General features: G+C 42.1%; 1 protein-coding gene across 2 annotated transcripts; it reads left to right on the top strand.

The window, feature by feature from the left end:
• Window positions 1-486: 486 nt before the first annotated feature.
• LOC135507757 (P2X purinoceptor 3-like) lies at window positions 487-22,425 on the top strand. 2 transcript variants are annotated; one of them, XM_064927384.1, is made up of 12 exons: window positions 487-608; window positions 1,008-1,143; window positions 3,577-3,648; window positions 3,918-3,987; window positions 4,224-4,317; window positions 11,710-11,787; window positions 11,989-12,130; window positions 13,741-13,877; window positions 20,788-20,881; window positions 21,041-21,106; window positions 21,435-21,512; window positions 21,903-22,425. In XM_064927384.1, exons 1-12 carry the CDS (start codon window positions 487-489, stop codon window positions 22,023-22,025), a joined length of 1,212 nt encoding a protein of 403 aa, XP_064783456.1. In that variant the 3' UTR covers window positions 22,026-22,425. The 2 variants fall into 2 exon arrangements, with proteins under 2 accessions (XP_064783456.1, XP_064783455.1); XM_064927383.1 differs by lacking the exon at window positions 487-608 and adding an exon at window positions 1,464-1,522 and having other exon boundaries at window positions 1,074-1,143.
• The last annotated feature ends 5,554 nt before the right edge of the window (window positions 22,426-27,979 follow it).

Genomic DNA, 27,979 nt, shown 5'->3' with positions numbered 1-27,979 from the left:
GGTAAGTGGAGGGGGGGAAGCAGAGACAGAAAGAGAGAGGAGGGAGGGAGGTAACGAGAGAGATGGAGAGAGGGGGTAAAGAGAGAGAGATGGAGAGAGGGGGTAAAGAGAGAGAGATGGAGAGAGGGGGTAAAGAGAGATGGAGAGGGGGAAAAGAGAGATGGAGAGAGGGGGTAAAGAGAGAGAGATGGAGAGAGGGGGAGGGAGAGTGTAAGGATGTTCACCATTTCACTACTTCAGCAGCGACATTGAGGTCCGTTATTTGGACCTTTTTGAAAGAAGCGAAGAATAGGATCAGGTTGCTTTTTGGAACAAATAGCAGTGTTTTAGTATGTAGGGAAACCAACACATCTTGAGATTTGTCTTTTGTTTTGGGGGGTTAGCTAAGTCACACACACTGTACACACTCTCCGAAGAGGCATTCTTTGGATTGTTGGCTGTGACACGTTGAATTTATTGGGTGTTGCGGGTTTTCTCAACGCCAGGATGTGGACGTGTATCACGGACTTCTTCACCTATGAGACCACCAAGTCGGTGGTGGTGAAGAGCTGGACCATCGGGATCATCAACCGCGTCGTACAGCTCCTCATCATCACTTACTTTATCGGGTCAGTAGTATCGCTCCATCACTCTCATTCTGGATCTCCCAGTGAGAGGAATTGGTTGAAAGACGTCTTTTCAACGTCTTTCCTTTGGAGAAACGGGAAAAAGTCTCCGCTCACTTCCAGTCAGACACACATTTCTCATTATAAAGGCTGTGCTTTATGTATTTTCAACGTCTTTTCAACGTCTTGTGCTTATGGAGCTGAATCTATTGTTTGTTAATTAGAATCTCTTTCAGCCCAACAAAGGGCAAGTCTTTAAAGACTCATAGATCATTCATTATTGCTCTATACGTGACAGAAAGAGAAGGGAAACTGTGATTGAATGATTTTCTCATTATGTTATCTCAACCCCTCTCTCTTCTTCTCTCTCCTTCTTCCTCTCCTCTCCTGCACCTCTCTCAGGTGGGTGTTTGTGCATGAGAAGGCGTACCAGATCAGAGACACGGCTATAGAGTCGTCTGTCATGACCAAAGTTAAAGGCTTTGGACTGTACAACAACCGAGTCATGGACGTAGCTGAGTACGTCACCCCCTCTCAGGTAACACACAAACATCTGTACTAGAGGTCGACTGATTATGATTTTTCAACGCCGATACCGATTATTGGAGGACCAAAAAAGCCGATACCGATTAATCGGCCGATTTAAAAAGAAATGTGTTTGTAATAATGACAATTACAACAATACTGAATTAACACTTATTTTAACATAATATAATACATCAATAAAAAACCATTTAGCCTCAAATAAATAATGAAACATGTTCAATTTGGTTTAAGTAATGCAAAAACAAAGTGTTGGAGAAGTAAAAGTGCAATATGTGCCATGTAAAAAAGCTAACGTTTGAGTTCCTTGCTCAGAACATGAGAACATATGAAAGTTGGTGGTTCCTTTTGACATGAGACTTCAATATTCCAAGGTAAGAGGTTTTAGGTTGTAGTTAATATAGTATTTATAGGACTATTTCTCTCTCTATACCATTTGTATTTCATATACCTTTGACTACTGGATGTTCTTATAGGCACTTTAGTATTGCCAGTGTAACAGTATAGTTTCCGTCCCTCTCCTCGCCCCTACCTGGGCTCGAACCAGGAACACATCCACAACAGCCACCCTCGAAGCAGCATTACCCATCGCTCCAGAAAGCCGCGGCCCTTGCAGAGCAAGGGGAATGACTACTCCAAGTCTCAGAGCGAGTGACGTTTGAAACGCTATTAGCGCGCACCACGCTAACGCACCACATCGGTTACAACAGCCATTAGGCTGATAGGCTTGAAGTCATAAACAGCGTTGTGCTTGCGAAGAGCTGCTGGCAAAACGCACGAAAGTGCTGTTTGAATGAATGCTTACGAGCCTGCTGCCTACCATCGCTCAGTCAGACTGCTCTATCAAATATCAAATCATAGACTTAATTAACACACACAGAAATACGAGCCTTTGGTCATTAATATGGTTGAATCTGAAACAAAACGTTTCTTATTTCATTGAAATACGGTACCGTTTGGTATTTTATCTAACGGGTGGCATCCCTAAGTCTAAATATTCTTGTTACATTGTACAACCTTCAATGTTATGTCATAATTACGTAAAATTCTGGCAAATTAGTTCGCAATGAGCCAGACTGCCCAAACTGTTGCATATACCCTGACTCTGCATGCAATGAACGCAAGAGAAGTTACACAATTTCACCTGGTTAATATTGCCTGTTAACCTGGATTTATTTTAGCTAAATATGCAGGTTTAAAAATATATACTTCTGTGTATTGATTTTAAGAAAGGCATTGATGTTTATGGTTAGGTACAGTCGTGGAACAATTGTGCTTTTTTTCGCAAATGCGCTTTTGTTAAATCATCCCCCAGCGTTGCATCGATGATATGCAAAGCAGGACACGCTAGATAAACTAGTAATATCATCAACCATGTGTAGTTAACTAGTAATTATGATTGATTGATTGATTGATTGTTTTTTAAGATAAGTTAAGTTTAATGCTTAAGATAAGATAGGTTTAATGCTAGCTAGCAACTTACCTTGGCTTCTACTGCATTCGTGTATCAGGCAGGCTCCTCATGGAGTGCAATGAGAGGCAGGTGGTTAGAGCGTTGGACTAGTTAACAGTTGCAAGATTGAATCCCAGAGCTGACAAGGTAAAAATCTGTCTTTCTGCCCCTGAACAAGGCAGTTAACCCACTGTTCCTAGGCCGTCATTGAAAATAAGAATGTGTTCTTAATAACTGACTTGCCTAGTTAAATAAAGGTGTAAAAAAAATTTTTTTTTTAAATCGACTTCCAAAAATACCGATTCCCGGTTGTAATGACAACTTGAAATTGGCACTAATTAATCGGCCATTCCGATTAATCGGTCAACTTCTAATCTGTATGCGCACATACACAGACACATACTGTAGGTACCCAAGCACACACACACACATACACACACCAACAGGCGACACTATTGATTATGGTCTGAGATATTTGGATTCCTTATGTTAATGTTGGTAATTGGCATTGATAGATAGACTAAGGAGCCTTTGTATAGTTGTCGTATAGCCTCTGTCTCCTCTGTCTTTGTTTATATCTGGGTTGTTGTAGGTAGTGGATTTTTATTTGACCTTTATTTAACTAGGCAAGTCAGTTAAGAACAAATTCTTATTTTCAATAACGGCCTAGGAACAGTGGGTTAACTACCTGTTCAGGGGCAGAACAACAGATTTGTACCTTGTCAGCTCGGGGATATGAACTTGCAACCTTTCGGTTACTAGTCCAACGCTCTAACCACTAGGCTACCCTGCCACCCTATTAACAAATTCCTTGCCGATTTGTTAAAAGCTCTTTAAACATCACTTAATACTTGACAAAATGGATACCAAATATTGATACTGAGGTATGTGTGGATTATGCCATCAGGTTTGATGTGCTGGTCAATGGAAATGGGAATGTTTTTGATGCTGTGTGTGTGTGTGTGTGTCTGACAGGGGGCCTCTGTGTTCTGCATCATCACTAAATTCATCACCACAGAGAACCAGGTGCAGGGATACTGTCCCGAAGTGAGACCACTCACACTTACTCTACCATTGGCCCTCTGTTGTCTCCCCCCCATTTGTTCTCTCTGTCTCTCTCGGTTTTTGTCTGTCTGTCTGTCTGTCTGTCTGTCTGTCTGTCTTTCTCTGTCAGTCTCTTTCTCTCTCTGTCTGTCTCTTTGTGTCTGTCTGTCTGTCTGTCTGTCTGTCTGTCTGTCTGTCTGTCTGTCTGTCTGTCTGTCTGTCTGTCTCTGTCTCTGTATTTTACTCTAACGTGTATTATGTGTGATGCACAGAGTGAGATGAAATACAAGTGTACGCACGACAACAACTGCACTAGGTTCCTCAACAAGCCTGGAGGTAATGGTGAGGTTCTCCACTTTTTCTGGATCAATTCACTTCCTTTTCTTATTGTCTTTCCTTCAGAGGATAGAAGATGTTACAAAATGGTTTGGTCTTTGTCATTTATTGTCCCTATCCGTCCTCCCCCTTTCTGTGTCATATATATACTTTCTTTATTTCTTTTTTTCTTTCTTTCTGTCTTTCTTTCTGTCTCTCTCTCCCCTACTTCTCGCTCTCTTTTCCCTACCTATCTTCCTCAGGTCTTCCAACGGGCAGGTGTGTACATTTCAACGACACCCTCAACACCTGTGAGATCAGAGGCTGGTGCCCCGCGGAGATTGACTACATCAAGACGTGGGTAACTGTGTGCGTGCGTGTGTATTTGTATTTGCCGAGGCAGCAGCTACTCTTCCTGGGGTCTGGCAAAATAAAGGCAGTTATATACAATTTTAAAAACATTACAACACTAAGTGTGTGCCCTCAAGCCCATTTTCCACTACCACATATCTACAACGCAAAATCCATGTGTGTGTGTGTGTGCATGTGTCTGTGCCTATGTTTGTGTTACTTCACAGTCGCCGCTTTGGAAATATTTAGGAGTAACTTATTCCTTGCTACCCATTCCAAAACTAACTGCAGCTCTTTGTTACATTTTACAGTAATTTCAGTCACTGTAGTAGCTGATGTGTATAGTGTTGAGTCATCTGCATACATAAACACACTGACCTTACTCAAAGCCAGTGGCATGTCGTTTGTATTGATTGAAAAAAGCAAGGGGCCTAATCAGCTACCCTGGGGAATTCCTGATTCTACCTGGATTATGTTTGAGAGGCTTCCATTAAAGCACACCCTCTGTGTTTTGTTAGAAAAGTAACTCTTTATCCACATTATAGCAGTGGGTGTAAAGCAATAACACATACGTTTTTCCAGACGCAGACTATGATTGATCATGTCAAAAGCTGCACTGAAGTCTAACAAGACAGCCCCCACAATAATTGTATTATCAATTTCTCTCAACCAATCATCAGTCATTTGTGTAAGTGCTGTGCTTGTTGAGTGTCCTTCCCTATATGCATGCTGAAAGTCTGTTGTCAATTTGATTACTGTGAAATAGCAATGAATCTGGTCAAACACAATTTTTTCCAGAAGTTTACTAAGGCTTAGTAACAGGCTGATTGGTTGGCTATTTGAGCCAGTAAGGGGGGCTTTACTATTCTTGGGTAGGGAATGACTTTAGCTTCCCTCCAGGCCTGAGGGCAAGCGCTTTCTAGTAGGCATATGAATATGTGACAAATAGGAGTGGCAATATCCTCCGCTATTATCCTCAATAATTTTCCATTCAGATTGTCAGACCCCAGTAGCTTGTCATTGTTGATAGACAACAATCATTTTTTCACTTCTTCCACACTGACCTTACGGAATTCAAAAGTACAACTCTTGTCTTTCATAATTTGGTCAGATATACTTGGATGTGTAGTGTCAGCATTTGTTGCTGGCATGATTCAATGAATGATGGAGCCGAGTTGGATTTTTTCCCGAAAATGTAATTTAAGGTGCTCCATCATTCTTTACATAATTTATCTTTGTTTCATATTGTAGTTTTTTCAAATTTAGCTTAGTCACATTATTTCTTCATTTGCAGTACGTTTCTCAATCAGCTGGGCTGCCATACCTTTTGCCTCATCCCTCTCAACCACACAATTTTTTAAATTCATCATCATACCAAGGGGATTTAACCGTTTTTACAGTCATTTTCTTAATGGGTGCGTACTTATTAGTAACTAGAATAAGCAATTTCATAAATGTGTCAAGTGCAGCGTCTGGTTGCTCCTCAATACGCACCACAGACCAGCAAATGTTATTTGCATCATCAACATATGAATCACTACAAAACTTGTTGTATGACCTCTTATACACTATATTAGGCCCAGCTTTTGGAACTTTGGTTTTCCTAGATATGGCTTTTATATTGTGATCAATTGTTAATGAGTTCATTACTGCCCTGTTTGTAAATACCATGGTAGGTTGACTGACAACCTGAATCATGTTGCAGGCACTGGTTACAGTTTGACGTTTTTTCTTGAGTGGGCAGCTCGATGAGAGCTAGTCAATATTTAAATCACCCAGAAAATATACTTCTCTGTTGATGTCACGTACATTATCAAGCATTTCACACATATTATCCAGATACTGACTGTTAGCACTTGGTGGTCTATAGCAGCTTCCCACAAGAATGGGCTTTAGGTGAGGCATGTGAACCTGTAGCCATATTACTTCAACAGTATTTAACATTAGATCTAAGCTTTACAGGAATGTTTATATAGACTGCAACACCGCCCCCATTGGCATTGCTGTCTTTTCGGTAAACATTATAACCATGTATTGCTACCACTGTATCATCAAAGGTATTATCTAAGTGAGTTTCAGAGATAGTCAGAGTATATATTTTAAAATTATTTTAATTTCACCTTTATTTAACCAGGTAAGCTAGTTGAGAACAAGTTCTTTTACAATTTACAACTGCGACCTGGCCAAGATAAAGCAAAGCAGTGCGACACAAACAACAACACAGAGTTACACATGGAATAAACAAGCGTACAGTCACTAACACAATAGAAAAAAAAGTCTATATACAGTGTGTGCAAATGGCGTGAGGAGGTAAGGCAATAAATAGGCCATAGAAGCGAAGTAATTACAATTTAGCAAATTAACACTGGAGTGATAGATGAGCAGATGGTGATGTGCAAGTAGAAATACTGGTGTGCAAAAGAGCAGAAGTAAATAAAAATAATATGGGGATGAGGTAGGTAGATCGGGTGGGCTATTTACAGATGGGCTATGTACAGCTGCAGCGATCGGTTAGCTGCTCAGATAGCTGATGTTTAAAGTTAGTGAGGGAAATATAAGTCTCCAGCTTCAGCGATTTTTGCAATTCGTTCCAGTCATTGGCAGCAGAGAACTGGAACTAAAGGCGGACAAAGGAGGTGTTGGCTTTGGGGATGACCAGTGAGATACACCTGCTGGAGCGCATGCTACGGGTGGGTGTTGTTATCGTGACCAGTGAGCTGAGATAAGGCAGAGCTTTACCTAGCATAGACTTATAGAGGACCTGGAGCCAGTCTGGCAACAAATATGTAGCGAGGGCCAGCCGACTAGAGCATAAAGGTCGCAGTGGTGGGTGGTATAAGGGGCTTTGGTGACAAAACGGATGGCACTGTGATAGACTGCATCCAGTTTGCAGAGTACAGTATTGGAAGCTTTTTTGTAAACGACTTCGCCGAAGTCGAGGATCGGTAGGATAGTCAGTTTTATGAGGGTATGTTTGGCGGCGTGAGTGAAGGAGGCTTTGTTGCGAAATAGGAAGCCGATTCTAGATTTCATTTTGGATTGGATATGTTTAATATGAGTCTGGGAGAAGAATTTACAGTCTAGCCAGACACCTAGGTAATTGTAGTTGTCCACATATAAGTCAGAACCGTCCAGAGTAGTGATGCTAGTCAGGCGGGCGGGTGCGGGCAGCGAACGGTTGAAAAGCACGCATTTGGTTTTATTAGCGTTTAAGAGCAGTTGGAGGCCACGGAAGGAGTGTTGTATGGCATTGAAGCTCGTTTGGAGGTTAGTTAACGCAGTGTCCAAAGAAGGGCCAGATGTCTACAGAATGGTGTCATTTGCATAGAGGTGGATCAGGGAATCACCAGCAGCAAGAGTGACATCGTTGATATATACAGAGAAAAGAGTCGGCCCGAGAATTGAACCCTGGGGCACCCCCATAGAGACTGCCAGAGGTCTGGACAACAGGCCCTCCGATTTGACACACTGAACTCTATCTAAGAAGTAGTTGTGAACCAGGCGAGGCAGTCCTTTGAGAAACCAAGGCTGCCGATAAGAATGCGGTGATTGACAGAGTCGAAGGCCTTGGCCAGGTTGATGAAGACAGCTGCACAGTACTGTCTTTTATCGATGCCGGTTATGATATCGTTTAGGACCTTGAGTGTGGTTGAGGTGCACCCGTGACCAGCTCGAAAACTGGATTGCACAGCGGAGAAGGGATTCGAAATGGTCAGTGATCTGTTTATTAACTTGGCTTTCGAAGACTTTAGATAGGGAGGGCAGGATGGTTATAGGTCTATAACAGTTTGGGTCTAGAGTGTCACCCCCTTTGAAGAGAGGGATGACCGCGGCAGCTTTCCAGTCTTTAGGGATCTCGGACGATACGAAAGAGAGGTCCATGAATGACATATGAATGTCATCTGTTGCAAGCAAGTTATTGACTTCATGGACCTTGTTTCTCAGGCTGCATATGTTACTATGGGCTAATTTTAGAACTTTTCTGGGTTGCTTGATTGTTTTTAATGCTTTACTGGGAAGCTTATCAGAAGTATATTTGATAGTGCAGGGTGAGCTGCACAAAGTGGTCTTCCTACTAGGGTACATGATTACTGCATCCAATAGCTGTAGGGTTAACAAATGTATTCAGGGCAATTAGGGGGACATAAATTAATTTACTTACATTGTGTCTGCCAATGCCTTTATGATAATGTACATTTAATGCAGCATTATGACATCTCAATGGTAGGGATTAGCTGAGCTGGTCTTGGGTCATTGATAAGTCATTGTTTCAACGCAGCCTTGTAATGCAGGAGCCAAGATGATTCGGATGGACTCCGCCATTCCTGTAGAGTATCTTCTGTTTCCAGAAGGTGTCAAAGTTATCTATAAAAGTGACTCAAGCAGAGCTACAATAATATTTTTGCCAGATGTGTAAGGCCAGTAGCCTGCTGAATCTTTCACACCCAACGATGGTACTGGTCCTGAAACGATTGGCCGTTCTTTTGAGTTTTTTAATGCTAAAATCAGTTCTTAAAATCCATTTTCAGATGTTCCGAGCTAGCACAGGGGTTTTGCCTTGGGAACCAAGATGTTTCATAAAGTTGCTTATGATAACAGCTGGCGATGTCTCTCACGCAGTCTCACAGTCTGATGAGGGTGGGAGCTCCGAGAATCTGAACTTGAGGTAGAAGCCACCGGAGAGGGAGACAGAACAGAGGATGAAGACCCAGGTACCTCCGGATCCGATCTTGAATGGGAAGCCCCCAAGGAAGAAGGCGCTGGAACCTCTGGATCCAGGGCGGCAAAGCTGTTTCTGGTCTGTGTCAGGTCCGGGCTCAAAATCTCCAAGAAGACCCCTGTTGACCCCTTCCACGTCGGGTGACTTATCTACATGGCTGGTTGGTTGGGTTGAGAACAGCTCTGTTCTACAGGGAAGGGGGAGACACCTTCGGGGATGGAACCCTGCTGAGCATCGGCCAGTCAGCTGTGGAGAGCCAACACGGCGGCGACAATTCCAAATCACATTTATTGGTCACATACACGTGATTAGCAGATGTTATTGCGGTTGAAGCGGAACGCTTGTGGTTCTAGTTACGACAGTGCAGTAATATCTTACAAGTAATATCTAACAAATTACACAACATATACCCAATACACACAAATCCAAGTAGGAATGAATTAAAACTATATACATATGGACGAGCGATGTCAGAGCGGAACGGAGTAAGACACAATAGAATAGTGTAGAAAACAGTATATACATATGAGATGAGTAATACAAGATATGTAAACATTATTAAGTGAATGAGATACAGTAGAACAGTACAGAAAACTGTATATACAGTTGAAGTCGGAAGTTTACATACACCTTAGCCAAATACATTTGAACTCAGTTTTTCACAATTCCTAATATTTAATCATAGTAAAAATTCCCTGTTTTAAGTCAGTTAGGATCACCACTTTATTTTAAGAATGTGAAATGTCAGAATAATAGTAGAGAAAATTATTTAATTCAGCTATTTCTTTCATCACATTCCCAGTGGGTTAGACGTTTACATACACTCAATCAGTATTTGGTAGCATTGCCTTTAAATTGTTTTACTTGGGTCAACCGTTTTGGGTAGCCTTCCACAAGCTTCCCACAATAAGTTGGGTGAATTTTGGTCCATTCCTTCTGACAGAGCTGGTGTAACTGAGTCAGGTTGTAGGCCTCCTTGCTCACACACGCTTTTTCAGTTCTGCCCACACATTTTCTATAAGCTTGAGGTCAGGGCTTTGTGAGGGCCACTCCAATACCTTGATATTGTTGTCCTTAAGCCATTTTGCCATTTTGCATGGAAGTATGCTTGGGGGTCATTGTCCATTTGGAAAACCCATTTGCGACCAAGCTTTAACTTCCTGACTGATGTCTTGAGATGTTGCTTCAATATAACCACATATTTTCCATCCTCATGATGCTATCTATTTTGTGAAGTGCACCAGTCCCTCCTGCAGCAAAGCACCCCCACAACATGATGCTGCCACCCCCGTGCTTCATGGTTGGGTTGGTGTTCTTCGGCTTGCAAGCTTGCCCCTTTTTCCTCCAAACATAACGATGGTCATTATGACCAAACAGTTATCATTATGACCAAACAGTCCATTTTTGTTTCATCAGACCAGAGGACATTTCCCCCAAAAGTACGATCTTTGTCTCCATGTGCAGTTGCAAACCTCAGTCTGGCTTTTTTATGGTGGTTTTGGAGCAGTTCTTCCTTGCTGAGTGGCCTTTCACGTTATGTCGATATGAGACTCGTTTTACTGTGGATATAGATAATTTTGTACCTGTTTCCTCCAGCATCTTCACAAGGTCCTTTGCTCTTGTTCTGAGATTGATTTGCACTTTTCGCACCAAAGTACGTTCATCTCTAGGAGAGAGAACAAGTCTCAATCCTGAGAGGTATGACGGCTGCGTGGTCCCATGGTGTTTATACTTGCGTACTATTGTTTGTACAGATGAATGTGGTACCTTCAGGCATTTGGAAATTGCTCCCAAGGATGAACCAGATTACACCTCCAATTGACTAAAATGATGTCAATTAGCCTATCAGAAGCTTCTAAAGCCATGACATCATTTTCTGGAATTTTCCAAGCTGTTTAAAGGCACAGTCAACTTAGTGTATGTAAACTTCTGACCCACTGGAATTGTGATACAGTGAATTACAAGTGAAATATTCTGTCTGTAAACAATTGTGGGAAAAATTACTTGTGTCACGCACAAAATAGATGTCCTAACCGACTTGCCAAAACTATAGTTTGTTAACAAGACATTTGTGGAGTGGTTGAAAAACGAGTTTTAATGACTCCAACCTAAGTGTATGTAAACTTCAGACTCCAAATGTACACACGAGATGAGTTATGCCCGATATGTAAACATTATTAAAGTGACGAGTGTTCCATTCCACCAGAACAGAGCGGCGTCCAGCTACTGGGGTGGAAGAAAAATGAAAAAGTACAAGGGCGTGGATTCCCCACTAGCTTGTGTAGGTTTGCTACTTACTTGCTAAGAGTAGCCACTTCGCTCCTATAGTCCTCCGCAAGCAAGCAGTTGCTGCATTGAAAGTCAACGTGGTCCACGTTGTCCTGGAACAAAGCAAAGGTAAACACAGCTCCTGCAGCCCTGGAAACGTTCGATAGTGACCTCAATTTGAGACCGCCGAGCCAGCTGCTCTAGCTCGGCTTCCATGTCTCTCCCCCTCTGCGGAGTCCTGAGGGATCCCGGGACAGACAGCAGCGCTCAGAGCAACTAAGCCCCAACAGAGCCGCAGGATCCAAAATCAAATACAAGTATATAAAAACACTGACAGCTTTACAAAAACAATAAACCGAGGTCTCTCGTTCAAATGAATGAACACGGTTTTCTTTCTGACCTTCCCTCAGGCATCCTATGATGGAGGTGGAGAACTTTACCATCTTCATCAAGAACAGCATCCGTTTCCCCCTCTTCAACTTCACCAAGTGAGGAGGATGATGATGATGTTGATAATGATGTTGATGATTGCAAAGATAATCATGTTACAACTCTCACTGGTCCCCTGTCTCTCCTGTGTTTATATGTGTGTGTGTGTGTGTGTGTGTGTGTGTGTGTGTGTGTGTGTGTGTGTGTGTGTGTGTGTGTGTGTGTGTGTGTGTGTGTGTGTGTGTGTGTGCGCATCTCAGGGGTAACTTCCTGCCCACCATCACCCCTCAGTACATCAAGGCGTGTAACTTTGACCATGAGAACAACACCTACTGTCCCATCTTCAGGGTGGGGGACGTCATCCGCTATGCACACCAGAACTTCACCACGCTGGCACAGAAGGTATGGTGGTTCACTCCCAGGTATATATCCATACTAGTATATTAACTTTTTCCACACTTTGTTATGTTACAGCCTTATTTTAAAATGAATTAAATTGTTATTTTCCCTCATCAATCTACACAAAGCAAAAACAGGCTTTTGGATTTTTTTGTAAATTTTTTTTACATATAAAAAACTGAAATATCACATTTACATACAGTGGGGCAAAAAAAGTATTTAGTCAGCCACCAATTGTGCAAGTTCTCCCACTTAAAAAGATGAGAGAGGCCTGAAATGTTCATCATAGGTACACTTCAACTATGAGGGAAAAAAATCCAGAAAATCACATTGTAGGATTTTTAATGAATTTATTTGCAACTTATGGTGGAAAATAAGTATTTGGTCAATAACAAAAGTTTATCTCAATACTTTGTTATATACCCTTTGTTGGCAATGACAGAGGTCAAACATTTTCTGTAAGTCTTCACAAGGTTTTCACACACTGTTTCTGGTATTTTGGCCCATTCCTCCATGCAGATCTCCTCTAGAGCAATGATGTTTTGGGGCTGTTGCTGGGCAACACGGACTTTCAACTCCCTCCAAAGATTTTCTATGGGGTTGAGATCTGGAGACTGGCTGGGCCACTCCAGGACCTTGAAATGCTTCTTACGAAGCCACTCCTTTGTTGCCCGGGCGGTGTGTTTGGGATCATTGTCATGCTGAAAGACCCAGCCACGTTTCATCTTCAATGCCCTTGCTGATGGAAGGAGGTTTTCACTCAAAATCTCACGATACATGGCCCCATTCATTCTTTCCTTTACACGGATCAGTCGTCCTGGTCCCTTTGCAGAAAAACAGCCCCAAAGCATGATGTTTCCACCCCCATGCTTCACAGTACGTATGGTGTTCTTTGGATGCAACTCAGCATTCTTTGTCCTCCAAACACGACGAGTTGAGTTTTTACCAAAAAGTTATATTTTGGTTTCATCTGTCTTGTCGATGGAAACATGATGCAACTGAGCTCAATTTCGAGTTTCATAGCTAAGGGTCTGAATACTTATGTAAATAAGGTACTTCTGTTTTTAAAAATATATATATACATTTGCAACATTTCTAAAAAAACAAAACATTTTTTGCTTTGTCATTATGGTTATTGTGTGTAGATTGAGGAGGGGGGGGGGAATTTGATCCATTTTAGAATAAGGCTGTAATGTAACAAAATGTGTAATGAAGGAATGGGTCTGAATACCTTCTGAATGCACTGCATAACCATCACTGAAAATCGGCGGCGCCTTAATTGGGGCGAACAGGTTCTTATTGATGACTGGAGTGGAATCAGTGGAGTGTTAACAAATACATCAAACACGTGGTTTCCAGGTGTTTGATGCCATTTCAGTTGCTCCGTTCCGGCCATTATTAGCAGCCTCCTGTGATTTCTATCCACAGTTATTTCCATCCATACTAGTCTTTTTATATACTCACATATTATGCTCTATTTCTCTCTTTTCTCTACCCATCGGCTGTATTGACTCCTTCCCCTTTAGGCTACATTCAAATGCTGTCTTTTTCCCACTCTCATAAAGTAACAAATGAGAGAGATTTTCTAAATGTATGTCAACCCCTTCCTACAGGGAGGGGTGATAGGTATAAAGATTGGCTGGATCTGTGACCTGGACCAGTCAGAGGATGAGTGTAACCCTTCCTACTCCTTCACGCGGCTGGACGCCATGTCGGAGAAGAACAGCGTCTCCCCCGGGTACAACTTCAGGTAGCCATGACCTCTGACCTCTAACCTCTGGACTTTGGAGAGTGAGCCCCGTAGAGATACATAGAGATATCTTGATGTACAGTGGCTTGCGAAAGTATTCGGCCCCCTTAAACTTTGCAACCTTTTGCCACATTTCAGGCTTCAAACATAAAGATATAAAACTGTATTGTTTTGTGAAGAATCAACAACAAGTGGGACACAATCATGAAGTGGAATGACATTTATTGGATATTTCAAACTTTTTTTACAAATCAAAAACTGAAAAGTTGGGCGTGCAAAATTATTCAGCCCCTTTACTCTCAGTGCAGCAAACTCTCTCCAGAAGTTCAGTGAGGATCTCTGAATAATCCAATGTTGACCTAAATGACTAATGATGATAAATACAATCCACCTGTGTGTAATCAAGTCTCCGTATAAATGCACCTGCACTGTGATAGTCTCAGAGGTCCGTTAAAAGCGCAGAGAGCATCATGAAGAACAAGGAACACACCAGGCAGGTCCGAGATACTGTTGTGAAGAAGTTTAAAGCCGGATTTGGATACAAAAAGATTTCCCAAGCTTTAAACACCCCAAGGAGCACTGTGCAAGCGATAATAATGAAATGGAAGGAGTATCAGACCACTGCAAATCTACCAAGACCTGGCCGTCCCTCTAAACTTTCAGCTCATACAAGGAGAAGACTGATCAGAGATGCAGCCAAGAGGCCCATGATCACTCTGGATGAACTGCAAAGATCTACAGCTGAGGTGGGAGACTCTGTCCATAGGACAACAATCAGTCGTATATTGCACAAATCTGGCCTTTATGGAAGAGTGGCAAGAAGAAAGCCATTTCTTAAAGATATCCATAAAAAGTGTCGTTTAAAGTTTGCCACAAGCCACCTGGGAGACACACCAAACATGTGGAAGAAGGTGCTCTGGTCAGATGAAACCAAAATTGAACTTTTTGGCAACAATGCAAAACGTTATGTTTGGTGTAATAGCAACACAGCTCATCACCCTGACCACACCATCCCCACTATCAAACATGGTGGTGGCAGCATCATGGTTTGGGCCTGTTTTTCTTCAGCAGGGACAGGGAAGATGGTTAAAATTGATGGGAAGATGGATGGAGCCAAATACAGGACCATTCTGGAAGAATAACCCTAACCCTAAACCTGATGGAGTCTGCAAAAGACCTGAGACTGGGACGGAGATTTGTCTTCCAACAAGACAATGATCCAAAACATAAAGCAAAATCTACAATGGAATGGTTCAAAAATAAACATATCCAGGTGTTAGAATGGCCAAGTCAAAGTCCAGACCTGAATCCATTCGAGAATCTGTGGAAAGAACTGAAAACTGCTGTTCACAAATGCTCTCCATCCAACCTCACTGAGCTCGAGCTGTTTTGCAAGGAGGAATTGGAAAACATTTCAGTCTCTCGATGTGCAAAACTGATAGAGACATACCCCAAGCCACTTACAGCTGTAATCGCAGCAAAAGGTGGCGCTACAAAGTATTAGCTTAAGGGGGCTGAATAATTTTGCACGCCCAATTTTTCAGTTTTTGATTTGTTAAAAAAGTTTGAAATATCCAATAAATGTTGTTCCACTTCATGATTGTGTCCCACTTGTTGTTGATTCTTCACAAAAAATACAGTTTTATATCTTTATGTTTGAAGCCTGAAATGTGGCAATAGGTTGCAAAGATCAAGGGGGCCGAATACTTTCGCAAGGCACTGTATATAACCAGTTTTTGCATGGACATTGCCATTGAGGGCTTACACCATTTTAAAGTAGTCAAATGGGTGGGGATTCCTATGGGTTGGGAGCGATCAGTCAATGATCAAAGCATCGTCTTCTTCTTCAAATTGGGTTGCCTATGGGTAGTAAATGGCTTTAAACTAGATTAGTGATTTTACCGTGGCACAACTTGATGGAAGAAAAATTAGGTCTGACACCTAAAATGTCCCTATTAATTAATTTAGTGTCAATTAACTCCGTCTTATCTGATCCAAACTGCAAGTCATCTACTTCTGTGACAAACATATTTATAGATTAAATCGGGTTTATTTGAACTATTTTCATAGTTCCTTATTCGTGATGATACATTTTTCTGATACCCCTTAATGAGCACCCCGCGAAAATGTGCTGGAATTATTTTTTTTTATAGCTCTGATAAAATAGATCATTCGTTTTGAACGGGTTGAGTTTAGAGACATTGGTTTTCTGCATTGTAAAGGTGCAACCAGGAACACAAAACTATACTCCGTATTTTTCTATGGCAGAGGCTGTGGTACAGGTAAGCCTAACAAGACGTGCATGTGCAAAGGATTCTCAGTCACAGGCAATGTCAAATTATAAAAAATGACTTTGCTCCTGATGCGTGACCTTCAAATGATACAAAGGTAACAACAGCCTGAGCACATGGGACTTGAAACAATGTGCCATTCAATGTATTATCTGAGCGGCACTGGTGCTCCCAAGACAGAATTCCATGTGCATTTCACAGGTCACGTGTATTCAAATAATGTGTTCAAAAAATTCTCCAGATTAGGAAAAGTTTTGCGGCATACCTGAGTTCCTCAAGGCTCACCAGTTGAAGACCACTGAGCTAGATCACCACCTAGTGGCTACAACAAATGAATGACACGCAAGATTTGGTTCAGGAATCAGGGAGGAGGTAAGGGCACTCGGAGTGTGTTGTGAGGAAAACAACCTCTCACTCAACGTCAATAAAACAAAGGAGAGGATCGTGGACTTCAGGAAAAAGCAGAGGGAGCACCCCCCTATCCACATCGACGGGACAGTAGTGAAGAAGGTGGAAAGTTGAAAGTTATGCTGCGTACACATCACAGACAAACTGAAATGGTTCACCCACACAGACAGAGTGGTGAAGAAGAGGCTGAAGAAATTTGGCTTGTCACCTAAAACCCTCGCAAACTTTTACAGATGCACAATTGAGAGCATCATGTCGGGCTGTATTACCGCCTGGTACGGCAACTGCACCGCCCTCAACCTCTCCAGAGGGTGGTGCAGTCATGGGTCAGACCACAATTCCAGTGGATCAGAAGTTTACATACACTAAGTTGACTGTGCCTTTAAACAGCTTGGAAAATTCCAGAAAATTGTCATGGCTATAGAAGCTTCTGATAAGCTAATTGACATAATTTGAGTCAAATGGAGGTGTACCTGTGGATGTATTTCAAGGTCTCCCTTTCAAACTCAGTGCCTCTTTGCTTGACATCATTGAAAAATCTAAATAAATTTCAGAAAAATAATTGTCTGGTTCAAGTCTGGTTCATCCTTGGGAGCAATTTCCAAACGCTTGAAGATACCACGTTCATCTGTACAAACAATAGTATGCAAGTATAAACACCATGTGTGTAACGACTCTCCTCTTCATCTGATGATGAGGAATAGGAATCATCAGACCAACACGCAGCGTGGTAAGTGTTCATCGTAAATTTAATGAAATTAACTGAATACTGAATGACAAAAACAACAAAAGAGAATGAACGAGACCGAAACAGTTCTGTCTGGTACAGAATACAAAGACAGAAAACAACTACCCACAAACACAGGTGGGAACAGGCTAACTAAGTATGGTTCTCAATCAGGGACAACGATTGACAGCTTCCTCTGATTGGGAACCATACCAGGCCAAACACATAGAAATACACCACACAGAACAAAACATAGAATTTACACCCCAACTCACGCCCTGACCAAACCAAAATAGAGACATAAATAAGAAACTAAGGTCAGTATGTGACAAAGGAAACAGGCACAAACGTATCTATATCCACAGTAAAACGGAGTCCGATATTGACATAACCTGAAAGGCTTCTCAGCAAGGAAGAAGCCACTGCTCCAAAACCGCCATAAAAAAGCCTGACCACAGTTTGCAACTGCATATAAAGGCAAAGATCGTATTTTTTGGGAGAAATGGCCTCTGGTCTGATGAAACAAAAATAGAACTGTTTGGCCATAATGACCATCGTTATGTTTGGAGGAAAAAGGGGGATGCTTGCAAGCCGAAGAACACCATCCCAACCATAAAGCACAGGGGTGGCAGCATCATGTGGTGGGGGTGCTTTGCTGCAGGAGGGACTGGTGCACTTCACAAAATAGATGGCTTCATGAGGATGGAAAATGATGTGGATATATAGAAGCAACATCTCAAGACATCAGTCAGGAAGTTAAAGCTTGGTCGCAAATGGGTCTTCCAAATGGACAATGACCCTAAGCATACTTCCAAAGTTGAGGCAAAATGGCTTAAGGACAACGAAGTCACAAAAGGTATTGGAGTGGCCATCACAAAGCTCTGACCTCAATCCTATAGAAAATGTGTGGGCAGAACTGAAAAAGCGTGCGCGAGCAAGGAGGCCTACAAACCTGACTCAGTTACACCAGCTCTGTCAGGAGGAATGGGCCAAAATTCACCCAACTTATTGTGGGACGCTTGTTAAAGGCTACCTGAAATGTTTGACCCAAGTTGAACAATTTAAAGGCAATGCTACCACATTTTTATTGAGTGTTTGTAAACTTCTGACCCACTGGGAATGTGATGAAAGAAATAAAAGCTGAAATAAATAATTCTCTCTGCTATTATTCTGGCATTTCACATTCTTAAAATAAAGTGGTGATCCTAACTGATCTAAGACAGGGGATTTTATTTCAGTATTAAATATCAGGAATTGTGAAAAACTGAGTGTAAATATATTTGGCTAAGGTGTATGTAAACTTCCGACTTCAACTGTAGGTGCTCTTTTTGTCCAGGTGGGAAAGGGCAGTGTGGAGTGTGATTGAGATTGCATCATCTGTGGTTCTGTTGGGGCGGTATGCAAACTGGAGTGGGTCTAGGGTATCCAGGAGGATGCTGTTTATGTGAGCCATGACCAGCCTTTCAAAGCACCTCATGGCTACCGGCGTGGGTGCTACAGTGTGGTAATCATTTAGGCAGGTTACTTTCGCTTCCTTGGACACAAGGAGTGGTCTGCTTGAAACATGTAGGTATTACAGACTCAGTCAGGGAGAGGTTGAAAATGTCAGTGAAGACACTTGCCAGTTGGTCCGCACATGCTTTGAGTACATGACCTGGTAATCCATCTGGCCCTGCGGCTTTGTGAATGTTGACCTGTTTAAAGGTCTTGCTCACATCGGCTACCGAGAGCGTTATCACACGGTCATCCAGAACAGCTGGTGCTCTCGTGCATGCTTCAGTGTTGCTTACCTCGAAGCGAGCATGAAAGGTATTTAGCTCGTCTGGTATGCTCGCGTCACTGGGAATCTCGCATCTGGGTTTCCCTTTGTAGTCCGTAATAGTTTTCAAGCCCTGCCGGTGTAGTAGGATTCAATCTTAATCATTTATTGACACTTTGCTTGAGGGCATGAGGGCATAGCAGGATTTCATATAGACATCCGGATTTGTATCCCGCTCCTTGAAAGTGGCAGCTCTAGCCTTTAGCTAGATGCGGATGTTGCCTGTTTTCCATGGCTTCTGGTTGGGATAGGTACGTACGGTCACTGTGGGAATGCACTTATTGATGAAGCCAATGACTGAGGTGGTATACTCCTCAATACCATTCGATGAATCCCAGAACATATTCCAGTCTGTGCTAGCAAAACAATCCTGTAGCGTAGCATCCGCACCATCTGACCACATTCATATTGGGCGAGTCACTGGTACTTCCTGTTTTAGTATTAGCTTGTAAGCAGGAATCAGGAGGGTGGAATTATGGTTGGATTTGCCAAATGGAGGGTGGGGGAGAGCTTTGAATGCATCTATGTGTGTGGAGTAAAGGTGGTCTAGAGGTTTTTTTCCCCCTGTGGTTGCACATGTGACATGTTGGTAAGAATTTGGTAAAACTGATTTAAGCTTGGCACCGCTTCTGGGAGAGTATTTTCTTGTTTGCTTATGGCCTTATAGAGTTGATTGAGTGCGATCTTAGTGCCAGCATTGGTCTGTGGTGGTAAATAGACAGCTATGAATAATATAGATGAGAACTCTCGTGGTAGATAGTGTGGTCTACAGCTTATCATAAGGTACCTCAGGCGAGCAATACCTCAAGACTTCTTTCATATCAGCACCAGCTGTTATTGACAAGGACACACACACCCACCCCTTGTCTTACCTGATGTAGCTTCTCTGTTCTGCCGGTACATTGAAAATCCCTCCAGATCTATATTGTCTGTGTCGTCGTTCAGCCACGACTCGGTGAAACATAGGATATTACAAGTCTTTAATATCCCGTTGGTAGGACAATTGTAATCGTAGGTCATCCATTTTATTTTCCAATGAATGCATGTTAGCAAGTAGAATTGATGTTAATGGGAGTTGTCGCTCGCCTACAGATTCTCAAAAGGCAGCCTGATTTGCGTCCTCTTTTCCTACGTCTTTTCTTCAAGCCAATGATGTGGACCTGGGCCTTCTTCCCGGGAGAGCAGTATATCTTTCTCGTTGGACTCGTTAGGGGAAAAAGCTTCTTCCAGTCTGTGTTGTGTAATTCCAGTTCTGATGTCCAGAAGTTATTTTCGGTCACAAGAGACAGTAGCACCAACATTATGCACAAAATAAGTTACGAACAATGCAAAAAAATGAACAAAATAGCACAATTGATTACGGGCATGTAAAACGTCAGCCATCCTTTTCGGCGCCAAAATCAAAAGAAAATGAAGTGCTTTTTACTCAATACATTTTTCCTGACAACCAAAAGTACTCATTGCATTTGGAATGCTTAGCAGGACAGGAAAACTGTCTAATTCAGACACTTATCAAAAGAACATCCCTGGTCATCCCTACTGCCTCTGATCTGGCGGACTCACTAAATTCATGCTTTGTTTGTAAATAAGGACTCGGGGTAGGATTAACTGTCAACCCATGTGCATTGCCCATGTCCTTACACTCTGTCCATGTTGTGCTGATAGGTATGCTAAGTACTACAAGATGGACAATGGGACAGATTACCGTACTCTGCTCAAGGCCTATGCCATCAGGTTTGATGTGCTTGTCAATGGAAATGTGAGTGATTTCAATTTGTGTGTGTGTGAGAACATGTCTGTGGTTTGCATGAGTCTAATTGCCTATGTGGGTCCATGACTGTTCTACATATATGTGTTGTTAGATGGGGGGGTTGTTTGTGTGTTTACTTCTGTAAAGTACTTAACTTGTTTCTTACAGGCAGGGAAGTTTAACATGATCCCGACTCTGATCAACATGGTAGCTGCCTTTACATCAGTTGGAGTGGTGAGCCCTTCTATTCAGTTTCTACTTTCTATCCACAAAGTATCCACACCGTCTCTAGGCTAGTTTTAAATTAAAACATGTCTGTTCCACCTTCAGTCTCTTAACTTTGTAATAATATGATCCACAGTCTCTATAGGCTAGTTTGAAAATGTCTCTGTGCCGTGTGTGTTCCTGTCTCGCCAACTGAAGTTATTTCCAGGAAAATAAAGTTATTGTTTTTTTTCTACTCTCTTCCCCTTTCTTCTCTCCTCTCATCTCCTCATTTCTTCAATTCCTTTCTATTCTATTTTAAAACCTTGTTTTTTTCTCTGCCTTGGATTGGTTGCAGGGCACCGTGCTTTGTGACATCATACTCTTGAACTTTCTGAAGGGAGCAGAGCAATACAAGGCCAAGAAGTTTGAGGAGGTAAAGTTTGAGGCAAGACACCAACCCTGCTTACTGTGATATAGATATTTCTCTTAATAACCAGTGTCAGCCTTTGCAAGCCTGGGGCCGCATCTCAGAGTAGGAGTGCTGATCTAGGATCAGCTCACCCCTGTCCCATGACCTTATTCATTGTAATCTAAAAGGCAAAACTGATATTAAATCAGTAAGCCTTCTCTGAGAAGTTGATACATGCGGCCCAGAGGAATAGTTTAAACTAAGAGGCAAATCCTAACTTCCGCTTAAATCATGCATCGATAGCAACTGGAGACTAAGTGAAAATGTGCTCCTGATGTTCTTCAAGTTTATACAATTCAATAAAGCAATCTCCTCTCTCTCTCTCTCTCCCCCAATCTACCATTACTCCATTAGGTATCAGACACGCAGATCGAGAACTCCTTATCCAGCAATGGGCTCTATCGGAGTAGGGAGTTCATTGGAGTAGAGAAACAGTCAAACGACTCAGGGGCCTTTTCCATTGGGCAATACGGCTAACGGACAGCCAATGGAATGGAGTGTTTGAGGGGAAAGGGGTTGGGTGGTGGCAATTTGGGACGTTTGGCTGCAAATGTAGGTTTAGGGTGATATTGCCCATAGACCCTAATCTTGGATCAGTTTAACATTTCCCCCACAAATGGTTATGGTGAGGATTGGGGAAGGGGAAACTGATCCTAGATCTGTACCTAGGGTAGACGTCACCCCGGACAGAGAATGCATATACGTATGGCATTGTAATATCCCTAATATTTCACATGAACCTGTAATTTACCTGTAATATTGTCATGGTGGAGGTTGTATGTGTAATCCTTAACTTTGCATGTGACCCTGCATGTGACCCACCATGGGCTATCGTATTTGAACTCCTACCTCTACAAAGTATTAAAGTCTACCCACAACTTTATGAAATTATGTCACTTAAATTTGATTCTGGTTGGATTCTGCCAGAGGCTCAAATCCTGCTGGAAACAGACAAACAAATACTCTCGTTGTCTACTTGCTTAACACTTTTTATTGATAGTTTGCATTAAGCAGGCACATCTCTCTGTGGTTTGGTTTCACAGTGGGAGATCTGTGGGTTGGGATCATTAGAGAGAGGAGCAGGGTGAGTGCAAAATGGCACCCTATCCTTTATAGTGCAATAATTTTGACCAGGGGACCCATTGCTGCTTCATAAAAAGTATCAGAGGTGTGGACACGAGTCACATGACTTGGACACGAGTCACATGACTTGGACACGAGTCACATGACTTGGACACGAGTCACATGACTTGGACACGAGTCACATGACTTGGACACGAGTCACATGACTTGGACACGAGTCACATGACTTGGACACGAGTCACATGACTTGGACACGAGTCACATGACTTGGACACGAGTCAGACTCGAGTCACAAATATGATGACTTGCAACTCGACTTTGACTTTAACACCAATGACTCGTGACTTGACTTGGACTTGAGCCGTATCACTCGACCTGACTTGACACCCTCCAAGCCCAAATATAAAGAATGATGCTATTTAAAAAAGTGTGCAATGCATCAGCTCTTCATTTAATGGATTGCAGTTTGAATCGGACAGCAGCCAATAAAATTGTGCCAGCTGAGGAAAAAGTTGTGGGTGGCAGTGCAGAGGAACGTCGGTGGGTGAATTCAGATGGAGCCCTTGGAAAGATGATACCCCAAATTATTATTTTCGGATATAAAGACGACGCTGTATCAACAAAAAACGGATTGCAACTTGCAAAACATGCGGGAAGAAAATTACAGACGGAGGCGCAACAATTTCCAACTTTGTTCGACATTTGAAGCTGCACAAAGAACAGTAAGTCGTGGCTAATATAGCCGACAGCTATATATTTGATTACTTTACTGGTTTATCATGTAGGCCAACGTAACGTTAAATCAATGAGCCTCCACACAGCCAGTCAGTGCGGGAACGTGATCATTGCACCCAAGATTGAGCTACAACTGGCTAGGCAGTTGGTAGTCTAAATCCTGTCTGATGTTACTGCTGTTCCTAAAACCATTGACATACTTTGACATTAGCCTGCCGTAACCAGAGAGAGAGAGAGAGTGTGCGTGTGTGTGTGTTAAGGTTGGGCGATTGTGTACAAGCCTAAATCGCCCGATTGCGCCCCATAGAGATCCTCGATAGTCGATCACTATTGGGATCACGGGGGTCTTTCTTATGGCTTCCCATGTATTTCCATGGAAATATAACGTTTATTTGGAAAGTAATAAATATATAGACATTTTTAAAAGCATTTATGATTTGCGTAAATAATATACTAACTTACTCTTGTTAAAAATATGAAATGGTATTACATTTGGTGAAGAGCACATTATGACTTGTTTAGGACTCGAAACTCAAAGTTCAGGACTTGAGACTTGACTTGATGGTCTTCACTTGGGACTTGAGTGCTAAGACTTGAGACTTACTTGTGACTTGTAAAAACAATGACTTGGTCCCCATCTCTGCTAAGTATGTGTGTGGATGTTGGAAAAGACCCACAGTCTCTCTCTCTCTCTTTCTCCTCAAACTCTGTTCTTGAAGGAGCACATGTAGCTCCTCTTGGTGAAACAATGCCTTGGAGATAGAGAACACATATATAGAGAGAGGGACAGACACACAGAGGTTCAAATGTATGAGCTCAAAAATAGCATCTCTTCCCTCCAACATTCATTCGAACTTCCTCCCCACCACCTTCCATTAAAAGTCGATTTCCCGTTTGTCATTTTAGCCCTTAATTAGCCACTGCATTCAACTAAGGTAGGTAAAAACAAACATATCACAGCCATTGCAAGTAAAAACTATCCATCCATCCCCATCACTCCTCCTTCCATCCATCTCTTAATGCTTCAGTTCATCTCCACACAGTCCTCGCGGCTCGTCCAGCAGGCGATGGGCTCCCCAGGGGTTCCATTTGGAGCCGTCAATCCACACAAACTTACTACACAGAGGAGGGAGAGAGAGAAAGAGGTGGTTAAAGGAAGAGAGAGCGATAGAAAGACAGGTGGTGAGAAAATATGTACAGGGCATTCTGAAAGTATTCAGACATGTTGACTTTTTGCATATTTTGTTACTTCGCAGCCTTATTCTAAAATTGATTTGATAAAACATTTTCCTCGTCAATCTACACACAGTACCCCATACTGACAAAACGAAAAGTTTTTTTGACATTTTTGCAAATGTATAAAAAAATAAAAAACTGAAATACCTTATTTAGTATTCAGACCCTTTACTATGAGACTGGAAATTGAGCGCAGTTTCATCCTGTATCCATTGATCATCCTTGAGATGTTTCTACAACTTGATTGGAGTCCACCTATGGTAAGTTCAATTGATTGGACATGATTTGGAAAGGTGCACACCTGTCTATATTAGGTCCCACATTGCATGTCAAAGCAAAAACCAAGCCATGAGGACGAAGGGATTGTCTGTAGAGCTCTGGGACAGGATTCTGTTGAGGCACAGATCTGGGGAAGTGTACCAAAAAATGTCTGCATCATTGAAGGTCCCCGAGAACATAGTGGCCTCCATCATTCTTAAATGGAAAAAGTTTGGAACCACAAAGACACTTCCTAGAGCCGGCCAAACTGCCCGGCCATGTGTAAAAAGTCAAGGGGTCTGAATGCTGTAAATGTACTGTAGATATCAAGACAGAAGTCATATGTTCAATGTGAAATGTTGTGCTGCAAAGCTTCCCTCATTCCCCTTCTACAGAACGTCACTCTTTCCTCCCACCTTAATTTACCTCCCCCTCCATCAACCCAGTATCCGCCCTGTCTTCATCACCCCCTCTCTGTCCACCCATCACTTCCTCTCCTACCTGAAAGGGTTTGAAGCCTCCTAGACAGATGTGAAGGTGTTTGGCATAGTGCTCCTTCCCTTACTCTCTTCCCCACATTCATTAATACCCCTTCACCCCCTCTCTCTCTCTCTCCATCCATCCCTCTCCCTCTCCTACCAGGAAGAGTTCAAGCCTTCCGACCAAATGCGAGGGCTTTTGGCGTTGTTCTAAAGCAGGTACACGTTGGCCTGTTTGTTATGCACTGATACAAGATGGCCACCGGGGGCAGCAGACCTGCACTACATCTGAGAGGGATGTGAGAGTGGAGGAAAAGAACAGAGAGAAAATAGGTGGAGGGAAGAGAGTGAATGAGTGAGAGAGAAAGAGTGCGCAGGAGGAAGGAGAAAGCGAGTGAGGAGTAAGAATGTACAGACCAATTGATTTGGAGCCCCAGGGAGAGGCCCCTGCCACTCTTATGCGCATGCACCATTTTCTTTAAATGGGATTTATATTTAACGCTGTTTGTATCTTTGCGTGTCAAAAAAATATTATATTTACGTGTCAAATAGGTTTTTTGGCCAATCAGGACCTGAATATGACTACACATCACATAATTTAACGCGTTCATATTTGTTTTACGTAGTTATTACACATTGATTACACTATCACTCGTATTTCATATCTCACAACGATTCATTGGTACGCATGCTATGACGCTGGTAAAGTTGCTTTGCACACCTACAGTGCTGGTTATAAAATACATCTAGCTCGCTCATGGATGCAAACAATGTTCTTCCCCAAAAACAAAGCAAAACGACATAATCTGTTTATATAGCTTGGTGTCATCACCTAAAATAGCCCTCATAAAACGGTTCTTATTTGATTAATGGTGGTCGGATCCATCTATGTGAAGCTAGCCACAATAGTGGACTTTGCGGCGAGCCTTCAAAATAAAAGTGTCATTGACAGTGATGCAAATTAATACAAATATAATTATTCCATAATTTAATAGATCATGCTAAATACGTTTGAAATGTTGTTATATAAAATCAACAAAAGACAATAATTTGTTAATTTGACAAAAAGCTGTTGAAATTACACAGAATGTATTAGACTTTAGAATTGCATTGGGGGCATACTGATTTCACTGCAAAGCCTTACCTATGGATTGTGGATCAATGACATGGGGTATCAGTCCAGACTCCCAGAGAAACATTAGCGTCATAGCACTTATTGTGGGACTCTGAAACAACTGTGAATTGAGTCACATTTATTTTCAACCCATGTGATTGAACACCATTCCCGAGGAAAAACAATATTGTGTGGATGTTTTAGAGTCTGATAACTCTGAGGATATCTTGTGTATTGAGTAGACTGATACCCCATTTCATTGATCCCCAATCCTTAGGTAAAGCTGTACAGTGCAATTTGAATGTCAATACACACAATAGGCTGACTAGGGAGGTGATTTCACACAGCCAACATCCCGCGATAAGAGATACAACACTAATATTTACGTAAACTCTTCACAGTTGTGTTCTGTGGGTGTCACAGAAGACTGGTAACCCATTTCATTGCTTCACATTCCAACCTTGTTTAACATTATCAAGTCTAAACATGGCATAATTCCACCAAATTTAATAACCTTCTGCATCACTTTCAAAGAGGTACTTTTCTTTTTGAAGACAAACCGCAAATTCCGCTATTGTGTCTAATCCTTATTGTGGCTAACTTCACAACACATTAATACCCCAGTCGAGCGTCACTAGCCAGGTGAAGCTAGCTGGCTGCTTATAACGTTAGCTTTGGGCAACAAGGTTTGGCAGCTGGCTAGCCATTTATTTCCATGAACTAAAGTTCAATTTCAATAGGCGAACAACAAGTGGCTACGTAGCTAATACTTACTCACAAGGATTCCTAAGTCATTGTTAAGGATGATGAAAATGACTGCAGTTTATACTGGTCATTGTTTTCGGACTGGTTGTATTGGTGCTAGCAAGCTACCCCAGAAGTTGCGGTCAAACAAATAATGCCTTATTACCATCGCGGTACTGTAAACACATCGTTCGTGGCCAGTGTGTGCTCGTCTGCTGACTTTTTTTGTACAGCTTTGACAGTGATACTGATAGTGGTGGCGCTTGGCTTCATCACACACAGCATTCAAATATAATTGTGTTATTTGATGTGTATCTTTAATTGACACGTAAAGACCCAAACGGCGTTCCATAGATGTATAGTTCAGACATCTAATTAACTACACAAATGTATTACCTTTTAATGTAGCCATGAACACAACCAGTCATGATGTTTTATCTGATTGTTAAACAAATCACTTCGGATTGAGCCAAAGGAGGGGCGAGTTGCTCGAGGTAATTTGAGTGGCTCCGCGCACTAACGGATTGTACGTGCCACAGCCTCCGACACAATCAGCTGTGGCACAAGCGTTTAGCGCACGGCCCATTTGACAACAATAGATGTTCTGTCCCCTGTCAATTTGAAAACAAGAACCAGGTGTCCGTCTTTTGTTGACCAATAAGAAGGGTGCACCATTAAAATGCAATTTTATGTGCCACAATAAATAAATATTGTGAAACACTATCATTCCACTATTACTGTAGATGTATTAAAAACATTTTACAGGGAATTGCAGGGAGGAG

This window comes from Oncorhynchus masou, chromosome 21, assembly GCF_036934945.1.
Source record: "Oncorhynchus masou masou isolate Uvic2021 chromosome 21, UVic_Omas_1.1, whole genome shotgun sequence".
Taxonomy (NCBI): Eukaryota; Metazoa; Chordata; class Actinopteri; order Salmoniformes; family Salmonidae; genus Oncorhynchus; species Oncorhynchus masou.
Note: the sequence above shows the minus strand (reverse complement) of the source record. Positions and strands in the feature narration are given on the sequence as shown.